The 23,664-nt window shown below is 27.0% G+C and overlaps 1 protein-coding gene across 2 annotated transcripts in view; it reads right to left on the bottom strand.

The window, feature by feature from the left end:
• Nucleotides 1-23,664, bottom strand: part of Ubx (Ultrabithorax) — a 134,924-nt gene that overhangs the window by 110,036 nt on the left and 1,224 nt on the right. The window contains exon 2 of one of the 2 annotated variants that reach the window (XM_065515051.1): nt 5,835-5,885. The exons of the other annotated variant lie outside the window; for it this stretch is intronic. Coding sequence (XP_065371123.1) covers nt 5,835-5,885 — 51 coding nt within the window. The remainder of the gene's footprint in view (nt 1-5,834; nt 5,886-23,664) is intronic. 2 annotated transcript variants of the gene reach the window in all.

The following is a 23,664-nucleotide window of genomic DNA, read 5'->3' as shown; positions in this document are numbered from 1 at the left end:
ATTGCAGGTGCTTTTGTTTTGGCCACATCTATCTGTGTCCAACTGTTCGTTTGCCCGTCTGTCCTTGTGTCTGCTTACATGTCTCTGCTGAGGCCAGCCTTACTTTTTGGTTAGTTATTTTTTTCTTCTGTTTTTTTTTTAATTTTTTTTTATTTTTCCTACAATAACCTGAGTCAGTCTGTATGTCCTTTTAGTAAAAAATAAAAAAAAACAAACCCCTTCATGTGTATGGAAATGTGTTTGTATGAAAGCTGTGTATGAATATGAATTATGGAAATTATATAACACAAAAACAACACTTACAAAATGTTTAATAACAACAATTTCGGTTGTACAATTTTCTTTTTGTAGTTTTTTTTTTCAATATGTTGTCAACCACTTTAGAGTGGGTATTTACTCTGAAATTTTGGGTTCTAAATAATCCTTATTCATATTTTGGCTGTTGTTTGTTTGTTAAACTGTATTTAACAAAGGAAATTACTAATGGTGGTTATTTATGCAGTATCAACACTCAAAAAGGGTTCAACGTAAAAAATAAAACCAAATAGAAACGAAAAGAAAGAAATACAATGAAAAAATCATGCTTAAAGTCCAAAGTACATTTGCAGACATACATAATCATTCATAAATATTGTGTGTGTCCATATGAAATAATGTGTCCTAGTGACCTGATTTTTTTTTTGGCCATAATAAATGTGGGAATATTGGTAAATTTTGTTAGGAAGTTGTAGGAAAAACAAAACAAGAAATTTAAGCTTAATGTGTATTTTGTATAAAATTTTTATAATTTTTCTTATGTAAATAACTAAAATTTTTCTACACAATGTAAAATTTTTAATATAAAACACTTTTATTATGCTTTAATTTTTAAGTATTAATTGGTTTAAATAAAGAAAAATTTACACTATGTAAAGCATTTAAAATATAAAAATTCATTTAAAGTAAATATGAAGGTAAACAATGTATTATTTACAATTTCTAATTTTAAAAAAATTAAAAAATACTTACTTTACGCCGTGTAAAGTAACACGAAATAGATAGTTTACGTTACGAATTTTAGAAACAATTATTTTTTTTTAATTCAGTACATGAATTCAAACATAACGTCAAATAAAATTTAACACCAGCGATGTAAAATTATTACTTTCTTCAATATTTAATAAATTTTTTTCTTGCATTATTAATAAAAAACAACGTACTTAAAATATATGTTTTACATAGTGTAAATTTTTAGGTAAATACATTTTACAAATGTCAAAAAATTTTTAATTTTTGCAACAAAAATTAAATTTTAGAAAATGTAAACAATGTTTAATTTGATTTCTTTCTAGAATTGTATTCAAATTACATTTTTTACATTGTATAAACAATTATATATTTTATACAAAGAGCATTTTTTTTGGCAAAATTTTCATATACATAAATTAAAAAAAATCAAATTTGTGAGAAAATATAATTTTTACACTGTGTAGAAAATTAGGTAAACAATGTAAAAATATTTTACAAAGTGTAAACAATGTATATTTTGATTTGTTTTTGGTATTTTATATAAATTGAAATATTTTTTAAAGGTGTTCATGTAAATAAAAAGTATTGAAGATTGTTTTAAATTTGCGAGAAGGGATATTTTACACTGTGTAGAAAGTTAGGTAAACATTGTAAAAATAATAATTTAGTATATTTTACGATATTTGATTTTTTCAATTCTTATTCCAGCAATTTATGAAACATATTTTGTTTATATCGTGTAGGCAGTAATGTAAATAAAGTTTTTTACATCATGTAAACAATTATGTAAATAAAGTAAAAAATATTTTTTTGTATCAAAATTTAAAATTAAAAATAGTGGAAACTAAAGATTTATTTGAAATGTGAGAGATAAACATATTTTACACTGTGTAAGAAATTATGTAAATAATGTAAACATTAGGGTAAACAATGTAAAATTCATATTTTCTATAAAATTTGGATAATTTACATATATCAGGTAAACAATTCCACTGTTTAAACAATTTGTTTTTATACACTTTAGCAAGGACAAAGTAATTTCTGTATATTCATGTACGTTAGTATACTAAGGTAAAGGGTATATCAAATTCGGCTTAGCCGTATACAGCTTTATTAATTGCTTTATGAATGTAAAAAATTATAAATTTACATATTTTGCACAATGTAATTGTAAATTTTCATTTACACGTTCTTATTGATTTTAATTTACCTTTCCATTTAATTAAACAATTTTATCATAATGTCACACATACTTAGTTGGTGTTGTTTTGAAGGTGTTGTTTATAATTACACCTTTAAGCTAATCAGAAGTTTTCATTATAAGATCCACCCCCTTTAGCTGCAAACATAATTTGCATACAAACATATATACAGACACACACTCACATAAACAAATGCTTGCATTTGCAACATCAAAGCTTAAGTTTTGGTGTTGCAGTGAATGCAACTGAACAGAAAATAATATTCAATTAACAATTTGAATATGAATTTATTACACATTTTAAAACAATAACTATGTTTAAATGCTAAACACAACAGCCATATTCATATGATGTGTTGTAGCAAGTAGCTGCTATACTAACAATAGTTGTATTTGTAGTTAAGGCAACACTAAAATGCAGTATATTTATTTGTGGCAGAGGCATGTTACTCTAGTAACTGTAGTGCCACAAAAGTCAACCGATACAAAACAACAAGTGTATTTTATTATTTTTTTTTTATTTATTTATAAGGTGTATATCATCAACCATCCGCCGAAAAGAAAACAACACAAATATTGCATGCACTGTTAGCTATTTTTTCTGCCCCATTCCTCTAACAAAGAACATTGCGAAAACTTGATTTTAGAATAAAAAAAAGCAAAGAACAATTTTCTTAAATCAAAATTTTTGATATTTTTGTGAAGAATGGTTTTAAATATCATTATTGACTATTCATTTTTGCAAATAAATATCTGTAATGGGGCTGTTTTTTTATTGTATTGTTATCGGTTATACCTCCTGTGCTGTATTTTCTTTGCAGTTATGAATTATAAAAACCTAACAAACCCTATTTTTATTTATAAATATCCAACAAAATATCGTGTTTTCAAGTTTACTCACATGCCACAAGTATGTGCAACCAAGCATGTTGTATTAAAATGTGAAATAAATAAAAAAAAAACGCACGAAACGGAAGCCCAAAGGTGGCAACCAAACACAATGTCCTCTATGAATGTTTTTATTTAATTGTTTTTTGTTTAAAGACTTTTTTCAAACAATTTTATAAATAAAATATAAAATCAATTAATATTATTATGCAGCACTTGGGAGAAGAGGCAGAGAGAGAGGAGAAAAATTCACAAAATAATCATATTGTCATGTTTAATGTCATCAGCATGTTAACGTTTTTAACTACCACGGCTACTGTAAATACAGACAGACATACATACAAATAAAAATGTAATAGTTTCTGAGATTACAACACATTAATACGAGTTTAAGACAAAAACAAAAAAAAAAACTAAAGCAGCCACAAAATATAAAAAACGTGCATAAACTGCACTTGACTGACTGTGGTGGTGGTCACTGCTCAGCTCAGTTCAGTACGGTTTGGTTCCGTTCAGTTCGGTCATATAGATTTGTTTGGCAATTAAATCTTAAGTTTATTACAACAGCTTTATAGCCGTGTTGGTTGCTTAGCTTTTATATTATGGCCATAATACTAAATATATGTTGTTGCCATATGCCTATGGATGCAACAGCAACCACGGCAAAAAAACATTAACAAAATCACTACATTTACCGACGAAGATCAGGTGTCGATCTTTGAGATTTTATGTTTCTTTTTTGTTTGTTGTCTGTAATGTTTTCTTTTCATTTTACTAAACTACTACGTGTGTTCAGTTCAGTTCAATGAAGGTGAATGAAAATTAAAGAAAATTAAAATTTTGTTATGAATAAAATTGTAATTGCAACTTTGTATTCAAGTTGTAGGTGATATTGCAACAAATAAAGTAGATCTTAATTAGGTCAAATATTTGTTGTTTTCTTTTAAACAAACTCTAACTCTTGTTATTTAGGAAAAATTTTGTTCTTGGTATTAAGACTATATTCTGAAAGTTCAACTCCTGTTCTCTTGATGTTCCAGGTTTCAATGAAATCAGACCAGTAATTTAAGAGATACTTCTGACATTTAATCATGGTAGGCCTGTGCATTAAGCAAAAAAAAATATCTATCACTCCTACTTTTGTTTATCAGTTAAATGTGCTTTATAATTAATATGTTTTATTGCAATAATAAATTAAATAAATTTTTCCATTTTTCACTAATTTTACTTCATTCTCGGTTCATTTCTATTGCCAACAATGTGTAAAATAATCGTATTTTCCTTTAAATTACGGCACAAATTTGTAAGTCTACATTCTTTTTATAATAAATTCTGAACACAAGATTTCTAAATGATTGATAACCTTTTATAACCGCTGAATACAAAATACAAATTAAAAAAAAGCAAAGAAAAGCTATAACTTTTTTTTAACAAAAGAAAACAAATATAAATATAACCAGCAACTGGTCACCTTAAAGCAGCTGAAACTTTGTTGATAATCATGGTTTAATCATGAAGGACGGACAGACAGACGAGCGAATATATGGATGGATGGAGTGGCAGACTAAACGTATACTTTAAATCACTTTTTAAATAATAAGTTTAATCAGCCTTTAGAATCTATAGAAAAATCTCAATAACAAAACCAAAAAAAAAAACTTAAGAAAAGAAAAACTTAAAAGCGGCGTAAAAGCGGAATAAAAACAGAGAAAAAGCAACAAAGATCAATCATTTCCACACTTATGGATGTACGGCAGAATGTACTCGTATGTTTGCAGCAGCATACAACATACAGCCAGGGACTAGAGAATGATCTCTAGTTTAGATGCAGCTGTAACTGATGATTCTAGTAGCCAACTTAACTGACCGCATACATGAGACTGTGTGGAAGCCAACTTAACAAGGAAATTCTTAACAAATCCCAGCAGTTCTGGTGACTATCCACGAACTAGTGATTTTATCTACCACTGGTTACCGAATTATAACTAGAGTCCTAAGAGGAAGTCAAATAACCCTGCATTGATCATACTCCTGATTACCAAAAGGACACTTTGTGGCAATAGACTAAGCAATAGATTACTTCAGGAGAGTAAAATATCTACTTCTTAAAATAAACAAGACATTGAAGTGACGATCGACCCTACGCTACACTACTTGGAATGTGTAAAGTAATGTGTGTAAAATGGAGTCTGTCAGTAACTACACATTTGTGATATATACTCTACATAAAATGGTTACAATGCCACTTTAAAACTGCTGGAATTCTTAAGTACTCATACATTGTTCAAACTTCGAGAATACAAAAGAAAAACTACATTTTTTAAATACTATTTCTTGTTTTTTAAGCATTAAAACTTTAACAGTTTAAAATCATTATCAAGGTAATTTTAACTCTAAGACTCCCATATTATTGAAAGGAGTCGAAGCAGCAAAATATCTATGTAATAAAACAAAATAATAATAAAACTAAAACAAAGAGGTGTTTATTGTGCCTGATTAAATAGTTGCTTCTGATGATTTTTCATAACAGTAGTTAAATGATTTTGTAGCAAATTTACTTTAAACGTTTTTATTTGTTTTGATAGATTTTCTTTAAATTGTTTGGTCTTTCTTTTAGTGATTTATCTATATTATAACTAAAATTGTTTTGTTTTTTTTTTGTTTGTTATTAAAGTTTATTAGTGTTTTTAAGAACTACGTTTTTGTTTTGGAAAATAAAATGTGGAAAATTTCTTACCCATGTCTGGTGATATGCCGCCATATTGTGTTAAATCAGATCTTATCTTACCTGAAATTATAGAAAAAGAAAAATTTTATAAAAAGGTTAATATTTTAATTTGATAATAAAAACACTTAAAGAAGCTAAATACTATTAATATGTAAATGATAAATTGATGACTTTTGAAAATTTTCAAATATTTAGCTTTAAAGTAACTATGTCTAATTTCAGCTTCATTAAGTGTCAAATTTTGTTTCAATCTTAAAAATTTGTTTATTTTTGTTTAATTTTAATTATGTTCTACTTTTTATTGCAATTACACTCATTTAACAAAATTAACTAAACGTTTTTTTATTTTGTTTATTTTAATGTTTTTATAGCATTTTTTTTTTGTTTGTTCATCTCTTTTATTTAATTTAACACTGTGTTCAACACAAGTGTGTGTTTATACAAAAATAATGAACAACAACTACTAAAAAAACAATAAAAAACATAAAATGTGCAAAATGTAAACAATCAAAATGCCACCGGTAACAGAAACAGTGGGGCAAATCAAACAAAAAAAGAGAAGAAAAGAACTATACACTAGAATACAACAGTATAAACAACGAAATAGCAAAAACAAAACTGAAAAAATAATAAAAAGCTGAAGAACTTTCTATGGAACAAGTTGTGGCAGCAGCAGCAAAATAAGTAAAAAAAGAAGAAGGTATAAAAATATGATTTAATGTTGGCGATAAACCACGTGTGTATTTAAATATGCGCGCCTGGCTGAGTCTGGCGCCTGAATAAACGTAATTTTCAGAAACACATACACTCTCACGTAAACGTACACAAACACAAAGAACTCCACTCCAATTTATATATTTTCTTTTGTTTGATGTTGGCTATTGCCATCACAAGTTTTCAAAGAATGTATTCTTTTTTTTAAAAAAGATTTTTAAGAAAATCATTTTTTTAAGATTTTGGTCAAAATTAGATAAAGTTTTGGACTTTAGAAAAGTGACTTCAGAAGAAAAGCAACAAAGATCAATAATTTTCACACTTAGGAATGTATGTCAGATATGTTTGCTGCAGCATACTACATCCAAGGATTATTAAATGGTCTAGTAGTGGACGGCCAACAAATAATTTTTTGATGTTTACTGATAATTGTGTGAAAGCCAACAAATTCCAGCAGTTCTGGTGACTGTCCATAAACTAGTGATCAGTCTGGATTGCAAAAGGATACTTAGTGGCAATTAATTCCGCAATAGATTACTTCTGCTGGGTAAAATAGTTGTTTTTTTCGAAATTGTTTTTTAATTTTTTTTTTTAAATTTAAAAATAATTTTTTTTTTTAATATTTAGTGAAGAAGTCTTTGAAATATCTATCATTAGATATCCATATTATCTATATTAATGACTTAGTAATCCACATATAGGATATAAGATATTTGGGGCTTCGGAAAGTTGATTTCAACACACAGACGGACATGACTATACCGATTCCGCTATCTATAACGATATAGAATATATATACTTTGTGGGGTCGCAAATGAAAAATGTAGAAATTACAAACTGAATGACGAACTTATATATACCCTTGCCACTCATGGTGATAATAAGCTGACAAATAATGGGAACTTGGCGCAAAAACTAATTATTATTCTACTAGAAAAATTTCTTATTTCTGTTCCCGATGTCTCAAAAGTATGCCATTATAATTTGTTGTGTAATAAAACGTTTTGTAAGCGATTTAGGTTTGTTTCTGGCTTGGACACGACCCGAACCCACTGACATTAACCCTATTTGATACACCACGACCTAGTTATTCTGTTAAGAGTCAGAAACTGGTATTCACACGCAAATAAAAATCAATATAATTTACATTTATTTAAATTGTATTGCAAATTTTATTAAATATAATAACAGTTAAAAATACAAACAAACAAACAAAAATACGCCACATCACAGTATCGTGATAATTTTAATGATTTCATTACTTTAGGGAACTGTGTTTGAGTGTGCGTTTTTCGTTGCCAGTAGTTGTAGTAAAATAGTAGAAAATAAAAAAGATGCCTTTGGAAAAAAAAAATTATAAAATATTATACTGGCATAAAAGAAAGTAAACAAACGCAAAATTTATATAAATAAAACGACAACAGCCACCAACAAAAACAACAGTAAAGGGAACTTTTCCCAGCTAAATGAAAAACTAACAAATTTCCAAAGCAAACACCTTTGAATAACAGCAACACGAACAAAAACAAAAAAAAAGTGGCAGCTCATTTCAATTTGTATCGTATGCATGGATTGCTGTTATTTGGGATTGTATGATGGCTGGATGGCTGGCTGGCTGGCTGCTGTTATCATTATCTGGTGCTAAAATTTATATGATTTTAAATACAACGCCCCGTAGGCGAATGCATAAAGTTCCCATTAAGTTTATAGTTTTTTGATTTTTATTTTTTGTTTGTTTTTAGATTTTGTGCAAACATTTCTGGTGAATTACCCCATTTAAAGATGAAACATGATGGCATAACTGCCATAAATGCAGGCAGACCCGCTACTCATTTAAATCTTTAAGTACGTGCAGCAAGATGTAAAACAAGCCAGCAAGTGAGTGTGGCAAACAGAAAAAGTACATCACATTATTGCTGATGATCAGATTAAGTTTATAATCAAATTTAATTTGTTTAAAATTTACACACATAAAATTTATTAGTTGAACAAACACTTAAAGATACTTTATGTTCAGTTTTGTTTATTTTACAGCTCTTTTGCTCTCTTTCTCTTGTTTTAAGAGATAGATGAGCCCCAGCAAAGAACAATAAAAACGAAGCAATCTTTTGTTTTATACAGCTTTTTTTTAAAGAGGTTGTTTGTTGTTAGATTAGAGACCAAACACCAAATAAATAAATAAATCTTTAAGCATCTTTGAAATAAATACATACATGGTAGTAGAAGTTGAGATAACAATCTTAATTGTTATCCCAAAACTTAATGCAAATCATGTTCGTTTGTTTAAATATTTTTAATTTTAGTTAGCAAATTAGCAAATTATTCATCATTTTTATTTTTTATTGTCTAATGTTTATTTTTAAAAAAGAAGCAAGAAACTGGCTAGAATTTGTTGTTGTTTATTTTAATAAAAACCGTCTGTTAGGGTATTTATTGCTTTTTGAAGTGCAACAACAATTTGTGTGTTTTTGTTTTTTTTTTTTGGAAATTTTAAAGAATTATCGACAAATTATTATTTATTAGATATAAAGATTTATTTGATTTCATTGTTCATGTTTTGTTTTCTTTGTGTATGTGTTTTTATGGTTAGAAAAGTGCGCGCCAATTTCAAAATTCAAAAGTGTCAGTATTGCCATACTTACACTTTGTTTATACATATGTATATTTTTGAATATTTCAAGTATCCATTTGGTTGTCTGAATGAATGTGTAGGCTTTAGTATGAAATTTAGTCTATATCTTTTGTATTTTAGACGTAAGCATGGCAATCAACAATGTGTTGTTGTTTATTATAAAACAACAAATCATTATTGCCACTTGTGAGCGCCTTAACACTAAATGAGTGTCTTAACGAAAAATTAAAACGAAAAGTATCAGGCAGTATCGAGCAATATACAACAGAGCAGAGGACAGCAATGAAAAAATATTTACTGAAAACCATTTCGAAATTAAATTAAAGTTCACAGGTTTTGTTGTATTTTTAAATACCAAAAAAAACACAACAGAAACTTGTAGTAGCAGTATTTGTGTGTCTGTCTCTCTGTTTTGTATAAATATGCATATTTTTTGATTTTAATAATGATTTATTTATTATTAATAATTCATTATATTAAAGATCAATAATATTCATATATATATAGGTATTTGTGTACCCTACAGCACACACAACTACATGAAAATAAAGAATATTATAACTAGTCCTCCGGAAGTAAATCTATTTGAAAATAGGCACCTATTTTTAAAAGATTCAAAAGGATTTATTAATCTTATATACAAAAGATCCAAATTTCATCGCATTATCTTCAATAATGAATAGCGTTAAATGGACTCCGAAAGTGATTCTGAGTATAAAGGTGATTCTGAGTATGTTGGGCCATTTCGGCAATACAAACTTATTTTACTCAAATTTAATATTTCTTCTCTACTTGTTTAGAAATGAGAATACAATTTGCCAAGTAAATTATACAATAACCTACAAAAAATCAAGCAAATTCTTTTTTTAAACCCATACTAAATTAACTCTTCTTTATTTTCACTTTTTCTTTCAAATAAATTGTATTAAATTTATTCAATTTTGTAGAATATTTTAACCAACTTCTTTAATTAGATCAGTGAAAACAATTAACAATAATTTTTCGTTTCTAATAAATCAAAATGCATCTTAAAACTTAATTGCGATTAAATTTTTCTAATTTAATAATTATAAAACCACTTCTTGTTCTGTTAATAAAGTGATAAAATAAAGTAGAAAAATACATTTTCGTAATTGTAACATACATTTATTTGGTCACACTTCGTTGAATTTCTTAAAAGTGGCTTTTCAGTTGCGTGTTGCTAGTTTAGAACCAAAAATTATTGTTAAATAGATGGGTTAACATGTGCGTAATTTAAAGTTCATCATTTCAGTAGGAAATGATACAAACAAACCATGATTTGATGGCTTGATAAAATCATGTGATGATACCTACTTAGTTGTTATTAGATCTTATTAAAATTTTGAAATATATAAATACAGAATGATATAATGACAGCAATAACAAATCAAAACTGCTTGTAGTTTTGGTATGTTAATGCCCGTAATTTCAACAAGTAGATATCTACGGTGTAAAATACCCAGCAGTTAAAGTTACCTAAAAGGTAACTTGACATTAGTTTCAAATCAATATCTACGGATAAAAATTACCAAATATTTTTACTCCATAAGTAACTAAGCACTGATAAATATCTCTTTGTTGAAATTACGGCCATAAAGGGAGCATTCTTTAAATTTAAAGCGCGAAATATAGTTTATTTTTTATTTTGAAATTTAGTTTTTGCAATATTTTCCATTTATGTTTATTTTTTTAGAAATCAGATTTACATATTCTCTTGAAGTTTGAAAGTTTCATTTTTTATTTTTAATTTAATAATATTATATGCATCCTTATTTTAATATTTTTTTTTTTCAATTAAATTAAAAAATTTACATAAAAATCATGTATTTCGCACATGTTTTGCACATTGTGCTCGTATTTGTAGGGGTATTCACATCAAGGAACAGAACAATATCAACTTCAAGATATTCTCCGCAACATTTAAAGTTGTTATCATAGAGCTTAAGATTAATCTATAATTTGTATATAAGATTAGAAAAAATAAAAGAAACTGTTTGTTGAATAATGTACCAAATTTTTTTGTTAATTTTGTCCCTTAAATGTCAGAATTTTCCAAATACACCTTTGTATGGTATATTTTGTTATTTATTTTTTATGTTGATTGGTGTGGTACAAAGAGAGTAAAAAAAGTACCAAAAATACAGTTCCTAGAATTTCAAAAAAGTACCAAATACCTTACATCACTTTTTTAAAATGATTTAAGATGTATTTTAAACGTATTTTGTATCTATTTAGCAGAAAAGTACATAACTAGAACATGAACTAGAACTAAAACAAAAAAAAACAAAACCTGAACTATTAACGTTAATATAAGATATTAAATCAACTGCAACATTCCCTGAATAGCCTTAGTAATTTTGATGAATTCAATTTACCCACTGACCAAATGGCCAAAATACAGTGGGCTGAAACAAATTACAAGAATTCTGCAGTTATAAAATAATTTATTAAATAAATAAAACAAGCAGGTCATAAATCCTTATCAATATGCAACCGGCAAAGACTAAAAATTAAGAAGCAAAACAGAAACAACGTGCACTGCAACTAACTTAAGTAAAGCCTGCATAAGTTTAAAGCTCAATTTTGAAAGCTAAAGCACAGGGTATTTTTTTTATAAATAAATACATTAAATAAAGTTTAAGTTTCAAACTCTCAATGTTGTTGTCTCTATGTGGAGATTTCAATGAATACTAACCTTGAAATAATTAAATATTTGCAATTAACTTTAGTACTTTCAACTCTATTCTCTTTTCATGTTTGCAAAACGTGCTAGAACCACAACTATTTTTCTTTTGTTTTTAATATTTTTGTCTAAATTTGTAGAATTTCCGTTTAAATTTATCAACTAAAACTAAAAACGTAAAACAAAAATCCCAAACCCACTCATAATTATCGAAATTAGGTGACTTCACAACAGGTTTCCTCATCATCATCTTCATCTGCTTTTGTTCTCCTTCATTATCTTCAAATCGTATAGTATATACCCATCCATTAGATGTTTTACACTCTCCATCTCTTTCTAACAAACAAAACAAACTAATAAACCATAATTCTTGTTACCTAAAAATTACTTTTATCTCAGACCCAGTGAGTAACATTAGTGACGCAACCTCGTTTAACCTTTAAAGTCAATTTTAGTTGACTAAAAGCAAACAACGAAACAAACTCACATTTTTATGGTCAAATTGATCTATTTGTAAAACAATAACAAAACACCATTATAGTTAGTCTGTGTGTTTGACATTGTGTGAAAAATATGAATATTTTTAGTACGTGCAAAATATTAGAAAATATTATTTTCAAGGTCACATTTTTATAGAAAAAAATATTTCTGTGACTAGATTTTTATTGCTGTAAAATTTTTCCCATAAATGAGTTTTTTCTTTTCTAATTTTTAGCCCAGAAAAAAAATCTGTTAAAAAAATAAATCACTAAATCACCAGGCAAACAAATATTTGGAAAATTTATGTTGAAATTTAACGATAATGACTTAAAAGCCTTCAGGACATGATTTAAGACCTTAAAAAACAAATTTCAAACAAATTTAGGCAAAACGACAAGCAGCAACAACAACAATAAACTTCTTGAAAACAGATATAAAGAAAAAAAAAAATAAAATCAATGAATTTGTACTGCAGATCGTATTGCAAAATTCAATAAATGTGCACAGTGGTATAAAAGCGTACACATTTGAGAAAACTTCAATAATGATTGAATTAAACAAACAGCCATAGGCATTGAATTAATTGATGTAAATACTAAATCTTACACCATGTTGTGCATATCGAATCCTAAACATTTGGATCGACAATGGGCCAATTACGGGAAAAAACCTTACTTTTTGAAGAAAAATTAAAAAAAAGAAAACTATATCTAAACAAAACCAGTGTTTAGTCCAAACATTAAGCTTTAATATAATTTATAATGGCCAATTTTTCACCAAATATCAGAAAGCCATTCTTGACATAAAATAGGAGTCATAAAAATCGGTTTCCTAAAAAAAGGATTTTTTTCTAAAATTCTATTACTGTTTATAACATTCGTCAGCAGTTTAACCAAAGTTTAATTTGTAAAATCCAATTTTAGCTTAAAATTCTTCAAAGTTTTTAATATCCTTTTAATTTGGTATTCTTTACTGTAGTTAAACTCACTAGTAAGTCTAAACTCAGAGTTTAAACTAAGTTTAAATTTGCTCAAATGTTAAGTTAAGCTATAATTAACAAAATAATTACTTTTTTAATTTGTTTCTCTTTTATTGTGAAAGTATAGCAGCAGTTTAATTTTTAAAATCAAAGTTTAGCTTAAACTTTTTCAAAGCTCCTTGAAAATTGCCTTTACTGAACTTTTTAGTAGTTTAACTCACTAATACCTATGGTTTAAACTAGCTTTAAAAGCTTTTCAATTAAATATATTAGTAAATTCAATAGAATTTTTTACTCTCTTAAAGTAAAATTTGCACGATCTTTCAAATGATTTTTCTGAATGCAATTATCAATTTAGTTTGAGTTGAAACACTGTAGTTGGAAATTGAAAATTGAAACCCTGAACATTTTTCGGATGATCAATGTAGTGTTTAAGTTTAAATCACACATTGTTTAGATTGTTTCTCAGTTTCTTTTCTGTTGCTCCCCCTCTTTCCATACGATCTTTTCATTTTTCAATATTTTAATAAAATTTAAATTTTTATTTTACTTTACTTGTTTTGTTGTTTCTTAATCATTTAGTGTGCAAACAAAAATACAAAGAGAGGAAAAATATATTAAAAAAAAAATGAAAAAAAGACAAGGTACCGACCGGTAGACCGACCGACCGAGCGAGCGCATCACAAGGCAAAAAGAAGTTGATAAGAATCAGAAAATCAAAGTATCAGTGAAACTAATAAATTTTAAAATTCTCACATTAATAACACAACCAAAGTGGCTGCAAAATACTGTTTCCAACGTTAATGTTGTTGCGGTGGATCTTTTTTTTTTTTTTGTATACAATCAAATGAAATAACTAAGACACCAGGCACTTGGTAAACGGCCTGTAAGTGAGTGGCTAAACAAACTAAACATCATAAAATTCATCAATTAGTTTAAAGAAATATGGAATTTTTAATCTGATTTACTAGGGTTAGCTGTAGATTTTCGTACGTGTGCTACAAACATTTGTAGGGGGTAGAGCCGGCAGGAATAGTTAGTATCCGCCAAGTAACCAAGTAACGTAACAATTCCAGTATACACTTTACTTTTTTATACGCTATTTAGACCAACCTTTTCAATATTCATCATATTATTATTTTATTTTTATTTTTTTTGCTTGTGTATTTTGTAAATTTTTTATTACGATGATGAAGATCAGATGGCTGCGGCGGTGGTTTTATTTTATTTTTTTCATTTATTGTGACGCACTCTCTACCAAACAAATTTTGATTAAAGAAATAAAAGAAAAAATGTTTTAATTTATAAAAATGTATGATTTTATTACAATATTTCTTTCTTATTTTATACTGGTTTAAACCATGTTGAATAATTTTGAGTCTGTATCCGACCGAATGTGTGTTTTTGTTTAAACTGACATTTCACAAAAATAGAAATTAATTTATTATTTATATTTTTAAAAACCAACAAATATATTTATTCAAATTTTGGAAAAATATGAATATTTATGTATAAAAAAGCTAACTAAGAAATTATTTATGTTTTAGTGTTTTTACATTTAATTTAAGTTTTGTTTGTTGGTTTTTTTTATCAACGCACCTTTTTTCTAATATAATTTATGGACATTTATAGTTTTTTTTTTGACTTTACTTGGCTTTTGTCTCATATTGAATGACAGACAGATGTTCTAGTTTTTTTTTTGTTATTTTGAATAATATTTTGGTATATTTCCTCTGCTCGTTGAAATATGAAGCAATTTAAGAGTTAAGCCAATTTAGAAATTATTAAAAATCACAAAAGAAAAAACTGATTTAATAAAAATTTTATTTTTTTATAAAGTTATGCCGTTTGTAATTTCCTCAATATAAATTTACTACTCAAACATTATATATTCGAGATTCTTATAGATAGCATGCTCGTCTGTCTGTTCGTATGTACATCAATATATCGAATTTGCTATTGAAAATCAGTATTAAAACTAAATTCTGGAAGCTTAGGTCCATAAATGACCGAGATATAAGCGCAAATCATAAAAAAACTCCCTTTTAAAAATAAATAAAACATCCGGGTTTCAATGCAAGTTAAACTGTGATGGATGTTTAAAGCTAGATTGTAAAACCAAAAGAGATTCGATGTTGAAATAAATTCCTGACAAAATTTTATTTTCGATTACAAGAACTTTCTGGTGCTTTCACTTTTATCCACAAAGTATTTCAACTGTCTCAAGGCCCGTCGGAGTTTTATATTTTTTACGATTGCAATGGAGTCATTTGACAAATTTCTATTTGTGCATAAAATTTACTTTCCTAAAATTTGATTGGTTTAACGAATTTTAAGACAAAAAATTCGTAAACTGATATTAAGTGTGACAAAATCAGCAATAATTCACAATATTGTATGTAGTACGAATTAAATCCAGAAATAAATTTTTTAATTAAATTTTCTAGTTTCACTATATTAAAGCTCATTCCCACGGCAATTGTTTGGTCGCTCCCGAACGACCGGAGTTAAACTCGGTAAAAGATTGTGAGACCTGGTACAACTGCATCAAATATTTGTTTCTTCCACGGGATCAAATATCGACCACATTTTAAAGCTGTTAACTTAAAATGTTTGAGAATTTAATTAAGTAGTTGCACTAAATAAAATTTAAACTCAAGAGCAGAATTTTTTCGGAAACTCTTTGAAAAATAATAAAAATATATTTAAAATTTTAAGATTTTAAATATATTCGTAATAGAATCAAGTGTTTATGTGACTAAAAAATTATTGAAATTTTCTATTACCAAAATTCAAGACTCAAAACGTGGTAGCAACTATTCGAAAATTAAATTTTTAAGAACACGAATATTTGTTTCACTAGCGAAATAATTGAAATCAGGAAAAAAAACTGTTTAGAAAATTATTTTTAATGTTTATACAAACAATTTTAATTTAAAATATGTTTGTATCAATCTTTTAAATTTTATTGCGATATGAATTTGAAAATAAGTACTTGATCCTTTATACTCAAAACAGGTTCTCTTGTCTTGACAAATGATTAATTTAAATGTTAACCGGGGAGGTTTCAGTAAGAAATAACACATTAAAATGGTACAATATTTTATAAAAGACAACCCTCAAAAGACAAAACCAAGAGAGAGAGATATAGAGAGAGAATTAGAAAGAGATCGAAATATAGTTCTTCACAAGGAAAGCATTACAAAAAATGTGGTGGTGGTGAATATGACACAGTCAAGATTTTACGATCTGAATTTTTAAACAGGTACAAAAGATATTATTTCACCTATAAGAATTCTCATAAGGAGTTAATACGCGCCATCTAGTGTTACCTAAGATAACTAAAAATCAAAAGAATGCAAATTATGACAGGTAAGATAATAATCTTAATGGGAAATATGACAAGCAAGAAATATGAAAAATCCAATTGGAACAATAAGGCGGAAGGAAGTGAAGGGAAAGCTTATAAGACTAGTTATATTTAAGTATTTGATAAGAAATCAATTTTTGTTTATTATTTTGTCCTTTATAGCATTAAAAATTAATTGTTTATGCAATTTTATCAACTCTGTTAATTAATTTTGTTTGCCAAAGGGCAACATTTTTATGAAAAGTGAAACTTATATTATTCATTTTAAAATTTAAATTTTTGCATCTTCTTTTTAACTTTTACACTGACAGTGGACACAAAGTAGGTCTGTTCAACTTTTTTAACACGTTATAAAATTATGACTGGATTTTGGTTGTTTTTTCTTTTTTTTTGTTTATTTTTGCTGTTGTATGGATGGATAAAATTAAGAAGCGAGAGCATCATCTTTATTTCTTTGATTTTTTGTTTTTCATGTGGGTGGTCAATCATACAAGTATGACCAATATGCTTATAAAAAAAAGTGAAAATCTTAACACTACGTACAAGATTCTGAGGTATTCAATATTGCCCAAAAAAAATGTAGTAGTGAAGATCATAAATTTAAAGGCTCTCTCTTGCTTGTTTTGCAGATGACAGGCAACATGTTTTTGTTTAAGAAAAATCTTCATTATGTTTAAAAGAACAAATTAATTTTGTATTTATTTTTATTAAAAATATATTAAAATTCTAAGAAATTATATATATTATAATTTTTATTAAAGAAAATGTTTAAAATTGGATTTTTTAGAAAAGTTTTTTTTTTGCTTTGAAAAGAGAAAAATATGATTTAGTAAGTTAAAATGAATAATTTGTAGAAATATTAAATTCGCAGATTAATTATTGTCAGACAGAAAGAAAAAGGAAATTAGTTTTTTTCAATTTCTAAAAATTGAATAATGACTTCTGTCCCCTGTCCCAGTACAATTTTGCGAAAGAAAAATTTTAAAATTCAACATTTTTCCCATAACAAGCTCAAAATAACGATATAATATTGAGATCAAGTGTTTTCATCTCTGGAATTATTTAAATAATTAAATTTTTTCTAATTTATTTCGTATTCGTATTTAGCATATTAAAACAAATCGCTTTAGTTGCGTTCCTTTAAAATTTTATTCTACAGGACTCTTCACAGTCTATTTAAATATCCGATAGTCGATTGAGCCGATTTGGATGATTTTTCTACCAAATTTCTTAAAATATCAGATATAATAAACCGTATATTAGATGGCTTGCAAATGCAATTTCAACTAATACCTGGGCAGGTGTACATCTCTAAAGGACTCCGATCAATAAGGATCTAGAAATGATATGGACTTGCAATGAAAATGAAATTTAGAAATGCAATTACATACTTATTTATATCACCACTAGGGTCAAAGTTAACTGAATCATACGATAAGAACCAATTTTTTTATCTCAAGCAAAACTAGTTTATATGTGTGGAAAAAATTGAGGATTGTTTATTCAAAACAGTAAAATTTCGACTTGAGATTACAATAATTTAAATTTTAAATTCATCGATGAGGAGCCGCAGAACAAAAGGTACTTTTTATTGAAAATATAAAAATTTTGGGAAATTGATTTTTTCTAGAAGATTTCAACCCAAATATTATAAAAATACCAAAAAATAAATTTGTAAAAAGATTCCAAAAAGTACCTTTTGTTCTGCGGCTCCTCAAATAATTATTACAACTTTTAGTGATATTCATAGAGAAAATATTTGGGGTATTCAAACGGTGTGCTATTATGTCATATTGTCATAACGTCCTAAATTATTATTTTAGTTTAAACAAATGTTTGTTGTGTTTCAAACAAAAAAGGTTCTAAACTAACAAGACTTTTAATAAACTATGTTTATTATTTTGTCATAAAATAACACTTTTTTAGTTTGAGACACAACAAAAATTTGTTTAAACTAAAATAATACAATTTAGACATTATGACATAATAGCAAACAGTTTGAATACCCCAATTGACACAAATTATTCTGATTTGATTTTTTTTTTTTCGAAACAAATTATTAATTTTTTTCAGATTTAGTTTGATCGGACCTCTTAAATTTGTTAACAGAACATTTGACTGTATTGAGTTTATACTGATTATAACTACGAGACTGAAAAGATCGGTGTCACGTTGGACCAATTCTGTGGACAGCCAAAGATATTGTATACTTTAATAACGGAGAAAAAAAATCTAGGAAGACTAATGAAAGGATTTTATTATTCTTATTATTTAAAACGGGGAAGGCTATTATTATTAACTCCTGGCGAAGGTTTTAAAATTGTTTTTTTTATGAAACTTTTAAGAATTTAATTAGTTTTATACAATTTCATCATTTCTATTATTTGCTAATCAAATTTAGTTTTTACCAAATTTATGAGTTTTTAATGGGTTAATTATAAAGAAATTCAGCCATAAGATTTATACAGTTTCTATATAATCATATAGACTACATATTTATGAAAATAAATTTCTTTCAAAAAAAAAAAAAAAATATCAAACAAACAGTAACAAAAAAAAAACATTATCAACTTAGTGGATGATCTTTAAGGGTCATGCCACATTTATTTATATATGTCTGACTGTATCTGTACGATGTTCAAATATTTCTTTATTAGAAACAATATTTTAAGTGAGTTTCTGTTTTAGTCACACCAAAATGATAGGACAGAAAGAACATTTCAACAAAACAAAAATGGAGGCTCTTTAAAATAGACACAAATTTTACAAAAAAAAAAAAAAAAAAAAAAAATTCCCAAAGAGTTTTAATATGTGTGACATTCCATTAATAATGGAAACAATATTGTAAAGAAAATACACAAAAACTAAAAAATTTAATTTCATAATTTTTTTCTTATGCTGGGTAACTGAAAGAGTTTAAGCAAGCAAAGTGTTGCATGCATCCTTGCTTGATCGGTATGACTTTAGTTGTTGCCTGTTTAACTCTTGCTGTGTACAAAAGTTAAACGACAATTGTAGGAGTTATTGTCTAAAATGTAATAATTATACATAATTGTGTAAGAAAGTGTGTTTTGTTCTCGCATCTAAACAATTGTTGTATAGTCGAGTAACTACTTATTGTAAGTCAGTAATAAGCACACGCGGTGACGTTTTTAAAGCAGCGGCGGTGTTAATAAAAATTTTGCAACAACAACTGAAAAACTAAAACTCTTTTCACAGGGTTAAATTGACGCTGCTAAACAACACATACTCAAATTGTTTGTAAGTAACCCACTAGAAGTTTGCCATTGTATCCATTTGTCCGTCCGTCTGTCCGTCTGTCTTTTATACCCAGTGTGAAGCAGTGCAATTTTAGAAATATTTCACAAAAACTGTGTTCTACCAGTACAATTTACTATAGAAAAAATAAAGCAAAAAAAAAAGTGAACAAATAATCATAAAGGAAGGAAGGAAAACCAGATGGTTTAGGTGTATGCACTACATTGTACGTACACTGTGCTCTCTGTAAGCCCGATGTTGTTTCTGTTCTAAGTAAACGGTTTTAAACGGCTTGTTGATGTTCTCAAATTAAAAGGATTGTTTTCACAATTTTTTACACACTATTTTTTTTTTGTTTAATTTTTACGTTCTGTTAATTTTAGTGGCAAAAAGGTTGTTGTTTCTAACATCCTGCAGTTTTAACAGTGTATGTACTCGTAATAATTTCACTTCATGTGATAATAAAAGTCATAATTTTAGATTTTTTCTCACTTTTTTCCCTGCTAAAATAACTAAACACCAAATGGTTGACAAATTATGAGACAAATTTTTTAAATACGTTTTATTTTTTGCACAGTTTGTGGTAAATTATTTCATTTTATATTTTCTTTTCACTATTAAGCACAATTTTGAAATTCATTGGAATTTTACTCTTGAATTGTATGGTTTTTAATATTAAGATTTTATTTATTTAGAGCGGTAATAGAAAGCAAATCTGGACCGATTGGTTAATACTTTATTTTAATCGTTGATCGTATTTATCAAACCTAATTTTGTATATATTTCCATACCAATTTTTGCAAAACAAAAACAATTTATATGAAAATGTTTCTAAAAGTACGGCGACTTACTTCTCCTTGAAAATAAATTCATTACTTTACTACTTCTTGACTGCATTTGTTGTAAATATTTTGTAAAGCTCTCAAATCGCTAAATGATTTTAACTGCTTACAAATCAACAATATTGTCTTAAGGAAAGGTTTTGCATACTATGATTTACAAGAAAGAGCTTGATGAAATCGTGTCTAAGAATATTGTTTTTTCATGTCTCTAACTTGTAACCAAAAATAAACAATATACGTAGGGTATTTCTGCTATACTCGTTCCTGTTAACTGTAGATTCATACAAAAGACAATAAAACTTTAAAGACCTTAACAGTTGAAGGAAAAAAAAATATGTATACAATTCTATATTAAAAAGCAATAAATGACGAAATAATTGATTTAATGTTGTGTTGATATTCATAAATAAATATACGTCTGTAGTTCTTTCTTTTATGATTTCTGGCTTTTTGTTTTGCCTAAATGCCTGAAATGACTGAGTGAATGACTGACTGGCTGCCTGGTTGACTGATTGCCATACCAATCTGTCTTTGCCTTTATGTCTGTTAAAAGTCAGATATAAAACTAAAAAAAAAAATGAGAAACAAAACCGATAATAATTGTACTTGTAGGCAGTTGAAGTAGGAAAGGAAAATCACATCGAAACAACAACTTTATCAAACAATTTGCAATGCCATCAAAATTATCATTTTTTCTTTTAAAAAGTACATTTTAGTGGGGATGTGTGCCATCATAAAATTTTACATCAAAATAATGTTTAAGCCGAAATTGATTGAAAAACAAGTTAAGAGTGCTGTATTATTTATAGCCTTTACCTTAATAGGAAAAAATCAGTATTTGCGATGAATTAAAGCTTAATATCTCGGCTATATACAGCATATATGTAGATATTTTTTACTATAGTGTTTTCTCAATATTTTTACAATTAAGTCGGGCTAAAACAATTGTCCACGATTGCTTCATTGTCCATTAAAAGTTCGAGAAAGGAAAGGTCTTAGAAATAACTTTCATTTGATATAGGCATATACATATATTTCTTTTGTACAGAAAATAATATACCAAAAATATCCGATAAATATTTTTTTATTTTCTTGTGCTCACAACTATAGTCGTTATTAGAACATTTCAAACTGCGAAATCGGCGCTTTTCAAAACTCCGTTAGTCGCAATCATTTTCAATCGAGACTAGTCGCAATGTATCTAATTGATATCAATAAAAAAGGCGCGTTTGAAAATAATCTCTTCACTTTTTATTTCGAAAACATAAAAACATTATTAAATTCAAAGCATTTAAAAGAGTTATAGAAAAAAATTGCAGTAAAAATATATTTTTTTATCAAAAAATAGCTTAAAATTTAGAGTGTTTCAAAAAATTTACAATAAAATTAGTTTTGTCTGTATCAATTAGATCAGTTGCGAGTAACAGAGGGTTAAAACCCAGTTTTCTCTTATAACTCAATCATTTATATACCGATTTTGATGAGTTCTCCAACACAAAAAATTCAGAAAGTATTTCTGACAGATTTGGGAGATTTATGTGTACAAATAGTGGTCTTTTGCTTATCAGCAATTTATGGGCAGATTTAACTAATTTTCAATACCGAAATTCTGAATATATCTGATATATTGATGCCGGCTACATATAGAACCGTAGGGGCTTTGAAAAACATATTTCAACCTTCATACGGATAAAATAGAAACCAGAATATATATTTTGTGAAATCGTAAATGAATATTGTAGAATTTTCCAATGGATTGGAAGACATATAGCTCAACATATTTCCGTACCACTTTTGGGGAAGGTTGTTGGAGAAAATCTAAGGAAATTGGATTATAATTTGAATGAATTTAAAACTGCAGACGTATTAAAGTAAATAAGAAAACTTTAAGTCATTTTATTCTACTTTTAAAAGCATCTAAGGTTAAATTTTTGTTTAAATAAAATAATGATATGCTCAGTTTAATTTGTTGACAACAAACTTATATTCAGCCTTTTAAAAATATTTAACGAATAAACGTAGTTAAAACACTTTTAAGCTAAACGGCGCTTATTATACATAAAATTACTAATAAGAAAATTATAACATATTTCAATAAATCACTTTTAAAATAGCATTAAACATTTTCTAGTTTAAACATTTGCTTGGGCTAATGGGTTATAAACAGAAATAATCTTTAAGAAAAATTTATTTTTGTTTTAATTTGATTAAATTGAAATTAAGGCTTTTTAGATAACATAATTAATGATGAATCGAATTTTAGGAGATTTGATAATTCAATTTAATTGAATTGAATATATTTAGATTGAAAATAATATCAAATTTATATAAAAAAACTGGAGAAATAAAAGTAGTTAATTTCGGTTAATAATGGCAGGATGGTGTAATTTTTGAATTTATATAGTCAGTAATTTAAACTAATTTGGTTTCTTCATACAATTTTTATATTCTTTAACTTCCAAGTAATTTTTCTACAGAAATAAATGTTTGTAATGGATATAGAATTTTTTATCAATCTACTGGCCATATTCACATTTTTAAATAGTTAAAAAAAACCATTAAATTGCGGCAACAATATATTTTCTGCGTCAACCGTTTTTTGGACTAAATTCAATCTGTACGATCGACAATTTTTATTAATGTCTCTTTAAATCTTTGTAGTTTTATTTAAAGGGCCCATATAGGTGAAAATAATGAATTTGGGAATCATTAATCACAATGTGCTATAGTGATTTTTTTAACATTAGTTGTGTAAAAGTCTTCCTATTAATATTTTAAATTATTCTAACTCACTGTTAATATCAGAGCATTAACCAAGTTTCAATATTAAAAATGTTTACTCAAAATGTTTACCACTAAC

This window comes from Calliphora vicina, chromosome 1 (genome assembly GCF_958450345.1).
Source record: "Calliphora vicina chromosome 1, idCalVici1.1, whole genome shotgun sequence".
Lineage (NCBI taxonomy): Eukaryota > Metazoa > Arthropoda > Insecta > Diptera > Calliphoridae > Calliphora > Calliphora vicina.
Note: the sequence above shows the minus strand (reverse complement) of the source record. Positions and strands in the feature narration are given on the sequence as shown.